The sequence below is a fragment of the Tenrec ecaudatus genome, chromosome 6 (genome assembly GCF_050624435.1).
Source record: "Tenrec ecaudatus isolate mTenEca1 chromosome 6, mTenEca1.hap1, whole genome shotgun sequence".
NCBI lineage: Eukaryota > Metazoa > Chordata > Mammalia > Afrosoricida > Tenrecidae > Tenrec > Tenrec ecaudatus.
The window spans coordinates 81981512-82000436 of record NC_134535.1 but is presented as its reverse complement, the minus strand read 5'-3'; the positions used below and the strand labels follow the sequence as shown (position 1 = coordinate 82000436).

The window sequence follows — 18925 nt, the reverse complement described above, 5'->3', positions numbered from 1 at the left end:
AGCAGTCCTTCACTCCAGTGGGCCAGGTCCTCTGCCTGCTGTTGAGTCACACATTTGCACTGGACCCAGCCCCTGCCCTGGGGGCACTCCCAATGAGGGGTAGACAGACAGCTGGGCAGGTAGCAGTCCTGCCCTGCAGAAAAGACCAGCAGGCAGCTGTGGGTCCCTGCCCCACCTCCCAAGGGTCCACCAGCCACCAGGACGCAGATTGCACGCTTGGCACAGAGAAGCCTGCAGAATGTTTGTTTACTGATCCCTCCCTGCCTCCCTCCCTGCCTCCCTCCCCTGACAGCGACAGCAGCAGGCTGCTTGTCTGCACATTGCTGAGGCTCTGTGTCATGGCCCCAGCCCCCCCCCCCCCCGCCCCCAGGCTGAAATCTCGGGCTCACCCACAGAGGAAGGGGGGCCGTGGGGAGCTGCACTCCCCTGTAAGTTAGACGCAGCCTCCACCGTGCATCAGCACTAAACACGCCCCACAGCGGCATCCAGCTGCCTGGTTTGCAGGGTCTTCGAGGTCCTGGGCCGACGGTGTGCTGGGGGCCTATGCTTGTGATTGGAGAGGCTGTCAGAGTGGGGCTCTTCCAGGGGCCGCACCCTGGGTTGCTTCTGGCAGCTCCCGGGAGTCGGGATCTGGCCGTGGAAGCCTGTCGTCGGGCCAAGGAAGGACGTGGCTCTCCCTCCGCCCTGGGCCTTTGTAAGGCAACGAGTAGTAGGGTGGCCAGTGTGGAATTTGGGAGCTCTCATTCCAATTCCCAGCCTTCCCATTGAGAGCAGTGGAACCCGATTCCATTCTCTGTTGTTGACGTCTCCTCTTGTCCTTCTCTAGCCCTCTGCTTCCATGCCCCCCTCCCCCCGCTCTGCAATGTATAGGTCCAGGCACCTTCTATGCGCGCCTGCTGACGGGGGCAGCCAGGCATGCGGGTCCTTCCCCAGCGCCCAGGAGGTGAGCACTGTGTTTGGGCTGTGCCCACAGTTTGATGGACCACAGAGGTGGTGGCAACCGCAGCAGGTCACCCTGAACCCATCTTTTCACGACCAGAATCTTACGATTCCGATTCACTGCAACCCTACCAGACAGGGCAGACTGCCTCTCTGGGTTTCCGAATCCCAGGAAGACAGCCTCGTCTTTCTTGCATGGGTTTGGACCGCTGACCCTTGGGCTGCCAGCCAGGGAGCACAGGCCCATCCATGATCTTTTCACGTGCTGCCTTCTCCACACTGTCAGTGGTCCTTTAACGCTGGGTTTCAGAGTGTGGTGTCCTGCAGCCCACCTGGGGGGCGGGGGGGGGCTCCGTCTGTCCAGACCCGCTCACAGCATCCCCAGGGGACTGCAGAACTGCCCCATGGGCTTTCCGAGATGCTCAACCATTTCTTTAGAACCGTTTTACTGAAGTCATTCGTATACAGTCCAGTGGTTTAAGTAGATTAAGGAGTTGTGCATTCATCTCCATGGTCCATCTTGAACATTTTTTTTTTCATTCTTGTACTAAATTACTATTAGCTCCCCTTTCTCCCACCCACCCCGCCCCTCCCCTGCCATAACCCTCAGAAACAATTCCTGACCCAGCTCTGGTCTTTATGGATTTGCTGCCTGTAAGCTCGAGGGAAGCGGCCCAACACTTCTTTGGCCCACGGAGTCCACTGCAGACCTACCCGTGAGCAGTCAGCTGCCGGAACCTCCGCGCCACCAGGGCTGTGCCTCTGCGTTCACGCTGCTCCTCCTCCCTGCCGCTCACCCGCCTCTTCTGGGGGGGCCTGTGCTTCTTCACAGATAACGGCACCTGGACCCAGCTGTGGCTGGTCTCCGACTACCACGAGCACGGCTCCCTGTTCGATTATCTGAACCGCTACACGGTAACCATCGAGGGCATGATCAAGCTGGCCCTGTCAGCCGCCAGTGGGCTGGCGCACCTGCACATGGAGATCGTGGGGACACAAGGTGAGTGGACGCAGCCCAGCCACTCTGGAGCAAGGAGATTTGACTGGCCCATCCTGGCTCACTGCCCAGAGTTCCTTTTTCCCGGGAAAGTCGGTTGATAGCGTTAAGTGATTGACTTGTATGCTGTGTGCATTATGTGCCAGTAAAACTGAGGGGGTGTGGGAGAAAAGTCGGGGCTAACCTCAGCGTGTAAAGCTGGGGGTGCCCTTCCTTCCCCGCTGTTTGGGAACTCCTGGGGCAGGAGGAGGGGTCAGGAGGTGGGGTGAGCCGGTGTTGATTTGGACACGCACTGTGGGCAAGGAGGGAAGGGCGCTGAGGAGGAGACCAGACGCACTAAGCACGGGGCCTGGCTTTGTGATCCCTCCCCTCCCCGGGTGCTCTGAGCCCCTGTGTGGGGCAGCCCTGACTAACCAGGAAGCTTCACCAGCTCTTGGCAGTGATGGCAACTTTGAGGACTCCCTGGATCCCTTTACGGTGGGGGGTGTGAAAGCATGCCTGTTCCTGCCCTAGCGGCGAGGGGAGCAACACCCCCGGGCCTGCTAGATTCTGGGAAGCTAACCATCCCTGCCGGTCCACTTTGGACAGCGTAGTTCCGGGAGGGCAAGCAGCAGGAATAGTGGGCCTGCAGGGAGGGGACCGAGTGTGCTCTGTAGTCTGATTGCACTTGCCACCTGCCCCTTATTTACATCACCGAGCCAGTACGAGGTGAAGCTGCGGCTACACAGGGGGCTGGGTGAGTGGGAGGCAAAGCCATGCCAGTTAGCCTTGCCACGGTCTCCTGTGAAGGTGCCACCGTTCCCTCCTCCAGGGAAGCCTGGGATCGCCCATCGAGACTTGAAGTCCAAGAACATCCTGGTGAAGAAAAATGGCATGTGCGCCATCGCAGACCTGGGCCTGGCCGTGCGCCACGACGCAGTCACCGACACCATCGACATCGCCCCGAATCAGAGGGTGGGGACCAAACGGTAGGACAGCAGCCTGCACAGAGGGTCCCCATGGGCATGGAGGAGGAAGTCGAGGGAGGGGGTGCCACCGGGTTCCTGCCCTCCAAGGTGGACCTGCCCTCTGCTGGAACACTCTCCTTGTGGCAGACCACGGGGTGCGCCACAGAGCCGCTCACGGGCGGTCCGAGGGGCGGTGGAGGGACTAGAGGTACATGTAGTTCAGGAGCCCTCTGGGCAGAAAGAGGCCCTGGAGCAGGGTGGGTAGGAGGGTGGACACCAGGAGGCTGGTGCTTGGGGAGGGGTGCATTGGCTGGAGCAGAGGCAGGCCAGGGTGGAGACGGGCATCTCCCAGTGTGTGGCTCTGCTGCCCCGTCCCTGCAGATGAGAACTAGAAGGGAGGAAGGAATTGCGGTCGCAAGATTGACCCCTGACGTTGGAAATGGTGGTTGGGTAACCAAAACACTGTCCGTGTTAGTACAGTTCAGTGATGGAAATTACATTCAACATCTGTGCAGACATCACCATTTATAATTTTCATCGTTACAGAAAGAAACTGGGGGTGCTCCACCTGTCCCTCCCTCCACCTGTCCCTCCCTCCAGCCCCTGATAACCACTAGAACCTAGTCTAGATGGCCCCTGAAAGCGGGCTCCTGCTGTATTTGTGATGGTGTGTTTGCCTGGCTGTACTCAGCGGAAGATTCTGGTATCCAGAGGGTTTGTTGTGAACCAGAGCTGACCGCAGCTAACAACCTGTGCAAGGTTCGGCCGTGCTGTAGCTTGTGTTAGCACCTTGTTCCTCCTTATGGCTCCCACCGTAGGTATAAAACTAAATTCCCTGCCACCGATTGATGCCCGCCCCTAAGGACCCCACAGGACAGAGGAGAACCGACCCTGTAGCTTTCCGAGAGTGGCACTCTTCTCTGCAGAGCTGCTGGCGGTTTCGAACGGCTGGGCTCCTATTGCGTGGACACGCTACGTCTCGTGTAGCCGCTCCTCTGGACAGGCTCTCGGGTGGCTGTTGTGAGCGGGGCAGCAGAGGACGTTGGTGCCCTGCCTGTCGGGGACAGGACTTCCGGGCCAGCAAATCGGTCTGGAAGACTCTGGGCCAACACCAGTTTTGCTCTCTCTAAGGGGGACTGCCAGAACCAGAGGGGCTCACAGCTCTGTTAGAACTGAAGGTGTTTCCTGGCGCCCAAGGTGAAACCTAGCGCTCCCTAGGCAAGAACTGCACTCGTATGGGTAGGGCAGTGACCGTGAGGGAGGGGTAACCGGGCGCCTGGGGCCAGGGGCAGGTTCTGCCGCACTCTGAAGCAGCCTGCCCGCCGAGGCCATCGGACACAGGGCCCGTGTCATGCTGTGCCCTTCGAGGATTTAAACTTTGTGGGAAGTAAGTAAGTGAAAGTGTAGGCTTGCTGGGAAGAAAAAGAACCTGGGTGTCCAAGGAGCTGGTGAGTGTGCCCAGGACACGCCCGTGATAGCTCTGTGATGGACTTTTTGATACGCTGCCAAGCTGCTGCCCAGGGACTGCCCAGTGTGACTTGCCCGCCAGCAGTGCACGAGATGCCCAGCTGTCCACTGGCACTGGCTCTTGGTGCGGCTGCTTGTAGCCCGCCTTTGCGCCCCGTGTCCCGGGGTCTCATGGTGCTGAGAATGTTGGTAGGTGGTTACTCCCGTTTCTGTGGGGAAACTTTAAATTCCCTTTGTGTTAACAGTATTAAGAGATGTATGTAGTCTCACATACCATACAGTTCAGTGGTGTGAATAGCTTACAAAAAGACTTGGGCAGGCTCCACCACAATCCGTTGAGAACATTTCATTCATTTTTGTGCTCCTTGTTATTAGCTCCCCATTTTCCCCAACCTCCGACCCTAAGACACTATTCATCCCATTGCGGTCTCTCTAGCTTACCTGTCCTAGCTTTCATTCACCAAAAACAAATCTTAACCCCCAAACCTCCAAACAGCATAAAACAGGAAATCCTCAACCTGAGCAAAGCAGAAAAAAAACCAGGGCGAATTAAAAAACGAGTCAAAGGGGGGGAAACAAGTGATGGGATGTTAAGATCTCAGTGAATGGCCTCTGGGGACTTCACTTGACAGATGCATCTGTCTGAGGGGGCTGTGGTCCGAGGGCGTGTCCAAGGGGGCTTCACCCCTCGGGGGACCCTGCAGGTGGAGTTGCGGCTTCCTGTGACCTTGTAAAGCCTCCTCGGGTTCCTTAGAGAAAGCGTCTTTCCAAGTTCTTTGCCCATCTGTCACTTGGATGGCTTCTTTTTGCTATGGAGTCGTAGGAGCGCCTTACATAACCTGCAGTGTTTCTCCTCTTCCTGGACGGTCTTGCTTGAAGTCAGCTCCCGCCTCCATGTAAATCCCAACGAGATGGAAGCGGGCTCGCGTGGTTCTTGTCCACACAGCCAGAGGCTGGCCCCAGCCCCGGCGTCCATCAGCAGCAGGGAAGTGGCGCTCACCACCCAGTAGTAAACGAGATTCAGATTGTGTTACAACATGAATGAACTTTGGAAACACGCTGAAATGAGTCAGTCACACCGGAGAAGTGCCGTATGCATTTATCTCGTGTACAGAGATACCTCCACTCGGTAAATGCATAGAGGCCGGAGGTGATTATGACACCCCCGGGCGGGCAAAGGGGAGAGGGGGCAAATATGGCTGATGTGGAGCACTGAGTGTCTCTTAAGAGAGTGATGGGACAATTTGGGAAGTTAATGGGGATGTTTTCATCACGTGATAAATGTAAATATCATTGAATTATACAGGTGAATGTGGATAGATGGTAAATACGTCAATTTCATCACAATAGGAAAATGTCATACCTATTTTCAGAAAGGGGGCTCTGGAACTTGACCCCCTGTTTCCCTGAGAGCTTTATTCTTGCAGTTGCCCCTGTCGAGGGGACAGATGGCTTCTTTAATGGCCATTGGGGGGTGAGGTGGGAATTGCCTTGCAATAGGATGCCAGCAGGTCTGTTGACCTTCAGAATCTCGCTGACTTTCACCAAATGATGGAGCTGCCTTGCCCACCTCCTGTCAATCACCGCAGCTACCCAGGCCCCAGAAGGGTGGGGAGGGCCTCAGAGGACCTCATGATTTTCTTTACTGTGAATCCAGTAGTAGTTAGTGATTACATCAGATGACTGTGCAGACGCCTTGTAAGGAGCTCCAGGGGTGTAGTGGGCTACAGGTGGTGGGCTCAGCAGTTCTACACCACCAGCTGCCCCTCAGGAAAAAGATGAGGTTTTCTACTCCCGTAAAGAACTACACTCTCTCAGGAGAGCCAAACATTCATATTGATGTGAATGAGAAGGGTTTCAATGGAGACCGAAGCAAAGCCCATCTGTAGACAATAGGACATCCCCTCACGGGAAGGGACAAGTCAGCCAGGGTGCAGTACAGCACCCACAAAACATACAACTTTCCTCTAGTTCTTTAATGCTTCTTCCCCCCAATTATCTTAACCCCAGTTTGACCTTACAAATCAGGCTAGACCAGAGCATGCATACTGGTACAGATGAGAGCTCTCCATGAGAAGCTGATATCAAAAGTTCAAGTAGAAAGAAAATGCTTTGAAAATGATGATGGCAACATATGTACAAATGTGCTTGACACAGTGAATGAATGTATAGATTGTAATGTATGGAGATGTATGAGCCCCAAATAAAAGTATTTAATTTAAAAAACAACAACACAAAACTACTCTCAGCACACGGAATCCAGGACAGATAAACCCCTCAGGAACAGTAATGGGAGCAGCGATACCAGGAAGGGGTGGGGGGGGAGAGGGGAAGCGATAGCAGTGATCAGTGTATAACACGCCCTGCCCAGGGGGACACGCAACAGGAACGTGGGTGAAGGGAGACAGCGAGCTGTGTAAGATATGAAACTACTAATTTATAATTTATCAAGGGTTCACAAGGGTGGGAGGGTAAAGGAGGGAAGAAAAAGAGGAGCTGATACCAAGGACTCCTGTAGAAAATGATGGTGGCAACCTATGTACAAATGTGCTTGATACAGGTGTATGGATCGCTAGAAGAGCCCCCAAGACGATTTCAAAACAAAACAACAGAAAGCAGGAATTACAGTCTCAGAGAGCCACTGAGGCAAGTCCACCCTGCCCCATAGTCTCCCCACATCAGAATGGACTTGACAGCAGTGAGTTTGGGTGACAACTCCTTAGAATTAATGTTAGCATCAACTAAGATCACCAAAGAAGTAGAGGATGAAATTGAAGCCCACCCATCACCACCTCACCCCTTGGCTGGGAATGAAGCAGAAGACCCCAGTAGCACCCAGAGAGCAGTTCTGGTGGTGGTGTGGTGGTTATGTGTTGGACTGGGAGTCACAAGGTCAGCAGTTCAGAACCACCAGCTGCTCCTCAGGAGAGTGACGGGCTCTCCATTCCTGTAAATAATTGCAGTCTCAGTGGGACACGAGAAAAGTCAAGGGAAATGGAGGAACGAGCTGGGAGGCAAAGGGCATTTATAGAGGTCTAAAGAAAGGCATGTACATATGTAACTATACATGAGGATGTGGAAATGGAGCTATGTGCATATATTTATAGGTTCAGTATTAAGGTAGCAGATGGACACTGGGCCTCCACTCAAGCACTCCCTCAATGCAACAGCACTTTGCTCTGTTAAACTGGCATTCCGTGATGCTAACTTTCCCTACACGATCGCTGAAGACAAAGTGGGTGCATAAGCAAATGTGATGGAAGCTGATGGAGCCCGGCTATCAAACGATATAGTATCTAGGGTCTTAAATACTTGAAAGTAAACAAGCAGCCATCTAGCTCAGAAGCAACAAAGCCCACATGGAAGAAGCACGGGTGTCAGGCATCAAAGAACAAAAAATCATATCACTGTGAATGAGGGGAGTGCTGGGTGGAGACCCAAAGCCCATCTGCAGGCAACTGGACATCCCCTTACTGAAGGGTCGAGGGGAGCAACGATGAAACATACAACTTTCCTCTAGTTCCTAAATGCTTCCTCTCACCCACTATCATGACCCCAATTCTGTCTTACAAATCTGGCTAGACCAGAGGATGTACACTGGTACAGATAGAAACTGGAAACGCAGGGAATCCAGGACAGATGATCCCTTCAGGACCAGTGTCGAGAGTGGTGATACCAGGAGGGTGCAGGGAGGATGGGATAGAAAGGGGGAACCGATTATAAGGATCTATATATAACCTCCTCCCTGGGGGACAGACAATAGAAAAGTGGGTGAAGGGAGGCATCAGACAGTGTAAGATATGACCAAATAATAATTTCTACATTATCAAGGGTTTGGGAGGGAGGAGCATGGGGAGGGAGGGGGAAACATGAGCTGATGTCAAGGGCTTAAGTGGAGAGCAAATGTTTTGAGAATGATGAGGGAGGGCAATGAATGTATAGATGTGCTTTACATAATGGACGGATGTATGGATTGTGATAAGAATGTATGAGCCCTGATGTGACAAAATGACGATGTATAAATTACCAAGGGCACATGAGGGAGGGGGGAGCGGGGAGGGTGGGGAGAAAAAAAAGAGGACCTGATGCAAAGGGCTTAAGTGGAGAGCAAATGCTTTGAGAATGATTGGGACAGGGAATGTATGGATGTGCTTTATACAATTGATGTATATATATATGTATGGATTGTGATAAGAGTTGTATGAGTCCCTAATAAAATTTAAAAAAAGAAAATGATTAGGGCAAAGAATGTACAGATGTGCTTTATACAATTGATATATGTATATGTATGGACTGTGATAAGAGTTGTATGAGCCCCTAATAAATTGTTAAAAAAAAAAAAAGAATGTATGAGCCCCTGATAATATTATTTAATAAATAAAACCCCAGGAGCAGGTCTGCATTGCCCTGTAGGGTTGCTCTTTTGAACAACCGGATGATGCTCTGGGTACAAGAACTCGGAGCATGTTTGAAATGAGTGAATCTTGAGGATTATAAAAGTAGAGACAAGTAAGGGGGCTCCGAGTATCGCCAGATCCCTGCCTAAGTGTTTGGGTTTGAACCGTCTGCAATGAAGAGCATGGACCACCACGTCCTCCTGCCCAAGGCCTGTCTTGGGGTGAGGCTGTAGCTGAGACGGCAACAGCCATTCTCCCCTTGAGAAGGCCCCGAGTCAGTGGCTGGGTGTAAGCCCACTGTGGCCAGTGCTTCCCTCCTGCACTTTCGTACCTGACGACGCTTTCCTTTCTCGATGCAGGTACATGGCCCCCGAAGTCCTTGATGAGACCATCAATATGAAACACTTCGACTCCTTCAAGTGCGCTGACATATATGCCCTGGGGCTCGTCTACTGGGAGATTGCTCGGAGATGCAGTTCCGGAGGTACCTTTCTGCCTCGCCTTCTTTTCCCACCCGCCGTGATGCCTGGTGCCCAGTTCGGGCACGTTAAAACTACGCCCCGGGGACCAACTGTGTGGGCTTGGCCTCTGCCAGCAGCAGCCGGTCCTAGCACACCTGTTCTCGAAGAACCCTGGCCTCGAGGCTCTGTCCTGGTGGTCGTTTCTCAACTAAGCTGGAGAGAGCTTAGGGGAGTGGGTAACATTCTTCTAAAATAGTTGGTATTTGCAAATGTTGAGCCATGTCAGAATCTGTCAAAGGCAACATCAGATCTCGCAGACCAGCTGCCTTCCCCAAGGGGAGTCAGAATATCTGCATTTTGCAGGGCCCCGCCAGGAGCCTCTTGACGTCCCCGTGCTCCACCACACGGACCACTTCTAGTCTCTGCTCCTCTCCATGTGGCCCTGCCCACAGCCCGGTGTCTCGGCAGCGCGCCAGCCACCACAGGGCGCCAGGCTGAGTGTGGAGGGCTATCTGCGCCCACTAGACCCCATTCACGCAGCCCTTTGGGTGTGTAAAGGGAGGCCTGGGGCGCGTCGGTTAGCGCCTGCGTGATGGGAACCCACTGCTGCTCTGTGGACGAAAGCTGTGGAGCGTGGGGAACCCCACGGGGCAGTTGTGCTGTGTCCTAGAGGGCCGCTGTGAGTTGGCATGGCCCCTGCAGCAGAGGGGCTTGGTGCGCACAGACCCCTGTCTACAGTGCTCTCTCACTGCTGGCCCCGGTGAGTTTAACTGTAACTCCTCACAGGAATAGAAAGCCCTGCTTTTCTCCTGCGGAGCTGCTGGTGTGGTTTCAAACTACCGACCTTGCGGTTGGCAGCCCAAGGCGTAACCACTGTGCCACCAGCGCTGCTGTGCCTATAAGGTAGGCACTCTGACTGTCACCATTTTGCAGGTGAAGAATTTGCATCAGAGAAGTTAAGAAACTGGTCCAAGATGGCACAGTAGTAAAAATTCAAACCCAACCAGGCTGAGGGCAGGGCTTAAAGGCCTAACTACCCTTTAAGTTGTCACCAAGTCAGACTGTACAGTCCTGTCCTGCCAGCTCAGGGCAGCAGCATTTGTTCTGGGAAAAGAAGGTTTTGTCGGAATTTTGGTTTGGGGAATTTTATTTACTTATTATCCGAGTTTTGTTTTCAATGAAGTTTTTACTGTGGAAAATATTCTCATCAGCTTACAGGGCTGTCATTTTATCACTCTTTAAAACGACCGTGTAGATACTTGAGTAACTTTCATTTCTATTTCTTTTTTGCATTAAAGTCAGAAAAGTTTTGTTTACATTTTATATTAAAATATTGCTCAATAATTTCTCTATTTTTTGCATTTTAACATTAATTTCTTGATATAATTTTATACTCAAGTAGTGTTGAGGTTTTTCCAGTTATTTCCGGCTATTTTTTTAAACCGTTTATTCAAATTTCTCTCCTCCGCTCCCTACTTCTGTCATCTGTTTGTGGGGAATCCAGGCCATTTGTCTTGTCAAGTTTTCCAGTCTAGAATTTGCTGGTTGCCATTCCTAGTATTTTCCTGTGAAATCGATCTAGCAGCCAGCATCCCATTTGATTTTTGTAGCAAAGCCCCCTGGTAGACCGTGTTCTCTGCTTACGTCGCCAGGGAGGTCTGGTTCCCTGTGCTGGCCCAGGCGCAGACGCACGAGCGTTGAAGAAGGCCAGGGTCTCGATCCTGTCCCTCCGCGTGCGCTGGCCGACTTCCTTCTCTAAAGAGAAACCGTAGTCTAAAGCTCTTGGAGGTTACCGAGAGGCAGGGCTAGGCCAGGAAAGGCAGGCTCAATGCTTGGTTCTTACACCTATCCATCCATGGCTCAGAGGGAGCCTGTGCCCAGCATCTGCCAGAGGTGCCTACCAGGTTCCTCTCTGAATCAGGAGTGAAAAAGCGGCCTCCTCGCTGGTTGGTGGTGTGCGCTGTTCAAGTCGGTGCCGAAGTCCTTCTGGTATGACCTCCGCAGTCTGATGGCTGCCTTTTAGTCTTGAACACAAGATGCTCCTGGCAAGTTCCAGCATGCCTGGTCTCCTTCCAGGAACTGACCAGCTTCTCTGGAGCCCGCATCGGTCTCGGTGGGAAATGACACGCAGGGCCGTGTTGTCGTTGGCTTCCAGGTCACCTCTCCCCTCCGTGGATAACGCAGGTTGCCCGTTTCTTTCCTTCCAGGAGTCCATGAAGAATATCAGCTGCCATATTACGACTTAGTGCCCTCTGACCCTTCCATTGAGGAAATGCGAAAGGTTGTCTGTGACCAGAAGCTACGTCCCAACATCCCTAATTGGTGGCAGAGTTATGAGGTAGGACAGATGCTTCCCTTCCCCCTGAGGCAACCATGCCATCTACCTGATCCGTCGCTGTCCCCCAGGAACACCCGCCAAGGGAGTGAGGAGGCCTGTGCTGTTCGGTCCTGGCCTCTGGAGACTACAGCCCCTTGCCCTGGGCACTGGGACATGCCCCTTTGGTGCTGACCACCGAGTGGGGGAGAAAGGCTCTGGCCTGGGACATGGGTTCTGGAGGCGGCCACCAGGAGACCAGACCAGTGAGCAAGACCAGACCAGGGAGCTGTTGGCCCTGTCTGTCTGCCTGTCTGCGGGACCCTGAAGCAGAGATGTCTTGGGGCTCAGAAGACTGGGTGGGACAGGACTTAGCCAGACTTGTCCATGTCAGCCAGCTGGCCAGGCAGTCAGGGAAGTGGCCTTTCTAAAAGAAGGGAGGAGGGTGAAGCGAGGCCAGGTTGGGATGAAGATGGAGGATGAGGACCGGGGAGAGGTGGCAGGTGCAGTGGGGATGGGGCAGTACCTAGTGGGGCATTGAAACGAGGCTACTCTGATGACTGAGGCCTAATGTCAACTGCACCAAGGTTTGGCCTCACTAACTACCCCTGGGCCTCCTTTACTCAGCAGCTGTGTCTGCCTAGTGTAGCCAGAGGCTTTTTGATGCCGGGCACAGCTGCCTCCGGGCAGGAGGGTGGGTGCATGCCTGCCTTCCTGTTGCATAAGGGGCCTGTCTTGTGGAGGCACTGGTAAGTTTGAACCACTGACCTCTGGGCTAGTGTTTAACCCCTGCACCCCCCGAGCGGATTCACTGCATCCTGGGGCAGCATTTTCAACTCCCCCATTCAGTCGGTGCCATCTGCAGTTTTGTGGTGATATGTTGGAGTTCTGCGCAGGAAAATGGGTTCCGCCACTCCGACAAACCAATGCTGACCCTAGCAACCAGGAAAATTCATAGCCCCCAGTAACCAGCAGGGGTCAGAGGTGACTTCCCTGCCCTACCTCTCGGCAGGAACTAGCGGTGCCATCCTCTGCCGCTGACAGATGGCTTTTCAGGGGAGCCCAAGTAGCTTAGTTCGAAACCACCAGCCGCTCTGTGGGCGAAAGATGGGCCTCCGATGTGCCTGCCCCGAGCTTCGCTGTGAGTTGGAATTGGCTCGTTGGCAGCGGGTTGGTTTGCGTTCTCTCCCTTCGCCACCACCTCCACTGCTGTGGGTCGTTTTTTCTTAACATGATTGATCAGTAAGCCGTCCTAAAATGGGCTCTGCATCCTGAAGGCCTAGTGGTAGACCCCCTGATGTCTGAGGGGTTTCGTCCAGATGGTCCCGCCAGTGCTTGCTGGTCCCCAGGCTTTGCCACGCTCTGCCGGAGGCAGGTAGCAGCTTCTTCTCATTACCCTGACCCCCCTGTCCCTGCGGGAGGACACACCTGAGAGAAGGGTAAGGGAAGGAGATGTGGAGACAGTGGGCGGTGACGCCGGGAACTGGGCCCGGGAGGCAGGTGACGGACGGCCTCTGGTCTCTTGGCAGGCCTTGCGGGTGATGGGGAAGATGATGCGAGAGTGCTGGTACGCCAACGGCGCAGCCCGCCTGACCGCCCTGCGCATCAAGAAGACCCTGTCGCAGCTCAGCGTTCAGGAGGACGTGAAGATCTAGCCCTGCCCCCCACGACCCGGGCAGCGAGGACTCCCCCAGCGCTGCCGCGGGGAGCATCCAGTGGAGGCCTACCTCTCGTTTCTGCCCAGCCCTCGGTGGCCAGCAGCCCTGGCCCGCCCGGGGGACAGAGCCCTCGAGCTGCCGGAGAGCCGCACTCACCCCCACGTTGGGTCTGAGACACAGACACCTCTTCTAGTTACCTCCTGTAGGCACGGGGGCGCCGAGGGCGAACACCCATGCCACCACTTGGACGACTGCAGCTCGGGAGGTCCCCAGGCACCTCAGGGCACCTGGCCTGCAGCCGGGGCCGGGAGGGGTGCCCCGCAGGGGCTGTGGCTGCCAGTGTTGAGTGGCCACGAGGGGCTCCTTCAGGGGCCAGCCCACCGTACACCTGAGGTGACCCCAGGGCAGCCCTCCCCCGGCAGCTCTGAGCCAAGGGCCCCGCCCCCTCGCACAGACACCAGAGGGGTGGCCAGTGGAGCCTGAATCCGCCACATGTGTGTCCAGCCGTGTGTGCATGTGCTGAGGTGTGTCCTGTTGTGCCTGGTCTGTGCCACGCCCTTGTGTGTGTGTGTGTGTGTGTGTGTGTGTCCGTGTCCGTGTCTGTAGGTGCACCCTTACCTGCTTGAGCTTCTGTGCATGTGCAGGGCTGGGGTGGTTGTCCTGCCATCCGCGTGCTGGTGCCTCTGTGTTCAGTAGTGAGCAGCGTCTAGTCCTGGTGCCCAGCCCGGGGACCCTGCATCCCCCTAGCCCCGGGGACTCTCCCCGCAGGCCGCCCTGCACGCCCTGGTGTCAACACAGCCCTTCTCTGTTTCAGACTGGAACCAAAGCTGGCCCACTCACCCTTGGAGGAAGGCCTTTGGGTCACCATGGAGGCGGGGAGTAGGGATGGGGTGGGGAACAGAGAAAGAATCTTTGGGGGTGGTAGCTGGAGTATTGTAGCCAGGACATCAGCCTCCATGGGGAAGGAGCCCCCCAAAGGCATTGACCTCTGCAGCAACAAGGGACTCAGATTGGAATGTCACATCTGCCTCCCATATCCCAGGTTCTGGAAGCAGCAGTGTATATTTTTGGTAGTGGTGGGTTTGGGGTGGGGCGGGTGCGGGGTGGGGAGGCATCTGCATGGGTGATCCAACCTGGGCGGGGCAGAGGTGTGAGCTCCGCACCACATCAGTCTGGGGCCCTGCCCAGAAGGGAACCACCAAGCTGCGCCTGGTGTTGAACTCGAGTAGAGGATTTAACAGTCTAGAAACACGGTGGCGGGTGGTGAGTGATCAGTGTATCTTAGGTGTATGATAACTTTGAAGCCATAACTTTTACCTAGAGCGGTTTGATTTTTGTTGTTTTGCTTTGTTGTGTTTTGTTAATTTTATTGGGAGGGTCTGGATTTTAACTTTTTTTAATGTTATGTTTTGTAAAAAGGAAAAACCATCTCTATGCGATGATTACCTCTCGATCTATTTGTTTTTAAAGAAATCCCTTCAAAAACAACTGCTAAAGGAAAAAAAATCTTCAATCAAACGCACAGCGCTCAATCACACTGGAAATGCTTGTCTCTGTACCTGAGCTGCCCTTGGTCTGCAGGGCGCTTGCCTCTGTCCCCTGGGAGAAGTGGTTGGTTCGTCTCCCGCACTCTGCCCCTGCCCGAGCTCCCCCCACCCCCCTCGTCCAGGGCCCTTGTCTTTCGTGCTGTGTCCAGCTGGCTGGGTCTTCCCCTCGCGGCCTGTCTCAGCAGATGTCTGTTGGGGGCCAGGCACTGTGCTAGGCCCGGGGATGCCTCCCCAGCCAGGCAGGCCCCGCCCCCTACTCTGGGAGCCCCGCCCACCTGTTTGCAAGTCTTCTGAAACTGTAACTGTGGACTGACTAAGGAGAAAGGCAGAGTGCGGGGATCCCGCTGAGACAACAAACCTTTGCCGGTCGAGCTGAGTCCTCCCACGGCCCCCCCCAACACCCCCCCCCAGGCGCGTGTTGGACACGCTCCCTGCCAAAGCCCCGAAGAGGCTGGCCCCTGCCCCTTCCCCTTGGCCTCCGCGCTCTGGCCGTGGCTATTTATTTCCCTGATGGGTCGCTTCTTTACTTGGTTAAAGGAGATCCTCCCCAAGCCCTTTAGGCCAATTTACTGGCCACTGACTGACTGATTTTCCTTGAATACTAATTGTGTCGGGAGGGGAAATCTCCCACCCTGCGGGCTCCCCCTGTGCGCCCCACAGCAGAGCCGCGGAGGGCCGTCTCCCATGCGTGCCCCCTCTCCCGCCCCAGCCACAACTAGCCTCTGGGGTCTGCCAACCTGTCGGCCTAGCGACCCCCTCTGTGCTCTCCTCGCCCCCAAGTCCAGCTCTTCCATCGCTGGGAAGACATTTGGGGGACCACCCCCCACACCAAACCCCCGCCCTCATACCCCCACCCACCCCATGCACAGGCACACACTCGTAACACCAAGCAAGAGTTGGGGAGAAGCTAAAGCCGTGGTTTGGAGCCCCTTGGGGCGAACCTTGATCCATAGAGCTGCCTGCACCTGTGGACCCGGATTCACAGACCAAGCCCAAGCCGGTCTGTTGGCGCCAAGCCGCCCCTCTACCCCCACGGCATTCTCGGTACTTCTGTTTGTTTTTGTACATTTTATTAGAAAGGTCTGTAAGATAGTCACTTAGACACTTTACCTCTTCAGTATGCAAATGTAAATATATTGTAATATAGAAAATCTTTTGTTTTAATATAAGAACAAGCCTGTCCGATTTCTGCTGTACATTATTAAAGGTTTTATTCACAGAGCTCTCGGCTGCCATCTGTCCTGCGCATGTGCAGTCACCACCCTGCTCTGCAGGGAAGTTGGGACTGGTGCCCATGTTCTGCCCTCCAGCCCATCAGGGGCTGATGGTCAGGCCGGGCCCAGCGTTGGACAACAGTGGGCAGGACAGGTCACCCTCAGGAGAAGCTCTGATCTGAGCTCCTGAACGAGAGGCTTCCTGAAGGACAGCCATGTTCATGGAGGTCGGGCCTGGTATGGGAAAGAGGGCAGAAGCCAACCCCCGCTTTGGGGGGCTTTGCTTGCTAGTGAAGTCTCAACCCCTGAGGGTCCAGATCCCCAGTAGTCACGCCAGCATGGCACGCAGGCCGCCCCGAGGACTGCCCTGCGCTTTGCTCCCCCTCCTAAAGGAGAATGAACGCACAGGTTGAGCCCATCCATCAGCAGGTCAGCTGACACTCAGCAGGAAGCGGAAGGCCTGCCCCCGGGAAGACGACAGGCAGCCTCGGAAATCCCTTGCGTGTGTCACCTGGGGGTGTGAGGATTTGGAACCAACTCAAGCAAGGGCACCGGACAACAGGTGACTGTGAGGTGGACTTCTGTTGGAGCGTGGGTGACCGTGCATGGCTTCCCTCCGGGCTGAGGGAGCCCAAAGTAGCAGGACCCAGAATCTCAGGTTAGTGGGGGCCCGCGTGCTCCATCCCCGAGGCCCTGGGTTTCCCCACAACCTCCTCCTGCGGCCCGAGCTGCTCTCTGCAGCCCCACTGAGCAATCTCCATGTGACGTCGTGGCTTTTCAAAGGCCCTCAGCTTGGTCAAGAAGACTCAACGAGGCGGACTGAGACTTGCTGGGACCATGGGGTCAAACAGCATGGTCAGGATGGTGCAGGGCCCGGCAGAGTTTGGTTCTGGTGGACAGACACGGGGTCACTGTGAGTCACGGCCAACTCAACAGCACCTAAAAAGGACCCTCTTCCAGATAGGATCCCTCCGCGTGTTGGGAGGCAACTGTCGTTTTTGTTACGTCTCTTCTGGTGAAACTTGGGAGTTTCTCACCAAAATCTAAGCTCACTGCCGTCACGTTGATCTGATTCACGGTGATGCTACAGGACAGCAGAAGTGACTCTGGTTTCCGAGGCTGTCCGTCTTTACAGAAGCAGAAAGCCTCCTCTTGCCCTGAGTGGCCCGTGGCTTTGACCTGACCTTATGGGTAGCAGCCCAACTTGACACTCACTGTATGCAACCAGGGCTCCAGAGTTTCTTGGAGTCTGTGTTCACAAAAAATACTAATTGTGGTGCTAACGGGCAAAAATTTGCCTCACATACTGACTGACTGAATCCCTCCCCCCCAAAAAACCCCCTAAAACAACAGTAGGAGGTGGGCATTCTGACCGCATAAGAGAAGTCACACAAGGTCAGTCCCAAGCTGCCTGAGTTGCCGCGTCCTGGGGTTCAGGGCACCACCCACTGCGTTCTCACGGATCTCTGAGCTTTGCCCATTGCTGCAACTTTGGTTAGAGCGCAGCTAGGACCGTTGGCCAAAAAGGGAACCTAATATTCAACCCAGGCATTAACCCGAGGCGAGAGTTTTATATAAATGTTAAGTGCACATCTAGAAAACATCCCTTCCCAGAGCTGCCCAAGCTCACAAGTCCAGCATCCCATATGTCCACCCCCAATCCATCGTTTTCCTCCATCTCTCAAAAGAGGCAAAATGATGCCGACTGCAGGGGGAAAGCCAAGTCAGTGAAAGGGTCATCACCTCAGGATTAGCAGGGGGCTCCACGCCGCTGCTCCGGCACCCAGGGCTGCAGCATTGTAGGTCCATGTGGCTTCTGCTCAGAGTTGCCTGGCAGGAAGTGAGCCTTGGAAGCAAAAGTAGTTAAATAGCTAAGGTAACTTCACCCTGATCTGACCACTAAAAAGCAAGAGCCTCAAGAACTCGAAAGGAGGGGTTCAGTGAGCCACATATCCCTCACCTTTCAATTAACCACCTGTGTGTATCAGCCAGGTTGGGGAGATAAGCGAACTACCCCCGTGAGCAAACCTTGTTGTGAAACACAAGAAGATACACAAAGCTCCATTGGTTAAGGCAATTAGGACGCACAGGAACCTGCAGGATCCAAGGTTTCCCATTTCCTCATGCATATGGAAAATAGTAATTCTTGCTGCTCAAAGAAGAAGGAAGTGCTGAGGACAGTCTTGAAATGACAAACATAACTCAATGAGGCAACGCAGAAGGGCAGCCCGGGAAATGCAGGATTCACTGTTTGCCTCTCTTCCGAGCTAGTCCAGGTGGTGAGGGTTCAGCTGAGATAAGTGAAACTGATGCACCAATGAGTAGAGGCAGGCTAAGCGCTAGAAGGATTCTCATAACAACCCTGTCGTTAGGGGCCATCGAGTCAGTACTGACCCACAGCGACTGTGCACAACAACAAAGCACTGCCTGGTCCTGCGCCAGCTTCACAGTGGTTCCTGTGCCTGAGCCCATGGCTGCAGCCACTGTGCCCATCCAGCTCATCAAGGGCCTGCCTCCTTTCCCTGCCCCTCCAGTTTCCCAAGCATGATGTCCTTCTCCAGGGACTGGTCTCCCCTGACAACACGTCCAAAGTGTGGAAGCTAAATTCTTGCATTCTGGCCTTACTTCCTAAGCAGCCCCTGGTACTTTGAGTAGTCTTCACCAGCCCCGCGATTGACATGCATCGATTCTTCCCCGATCTTTATCGAGAGTCCAATCTTCACATGCATAGACGCAATGGAGAATACTTGGTCAGGTGCACCTTAATCCTCAAAGTAGCATCCTTGCTTTTCAGTACTCTAGCGCAGCAGATTTACCAAATGCAGCATGTCTTTTGATCTTTTGACTGCTGCTTCCATGAGCCTTGATTGTGGGTCCAAGCAAGACAAAATCCTTGACAACTTCACCCTTTTCTCCATTTGTGACCTGTTGATCCAGTTGTGAGAATTTTGGCCATCTTCCCATTCTGTTGTAATCCAACCAAT

The 18925-nt window shown here is 54.3% G+C and overlaps 1 protein-coding gene across 1 annotated transcript in view; it reads left to right on the top strand.

Moving 5' to 3' along the window:
• The window catches only part of ACVR1B (activin A receptor type 1B), a 46157-nt gene extending 30216 nt beyond the window's left edge, over positions 1–15941 (top strand). The window contains exons 5-9 of the mRNA XM_075551659.1: positions 1772–1939; positions 2748–2904; positions 9107–9231; positions 11416–11546; positions 13052–15941. Of these exons, the coding sequence (XP_075407774.1) occupies positions 1772–1939; positions 2748–2904; positions 9107–9231; positions 11416–11546; positions 13052–13177 (707 nt within the window). The 3' untranslated portion in view covers positions 13178–15941. The remainder of the gene's footprint in view (positions 1–1771; positions 1940–2747; positions 2905–9106; positions 9232–11415; positions 11547–13051) is intronic.
• Positions 15942–18925: the final 2984 nt, after the last annotated feature.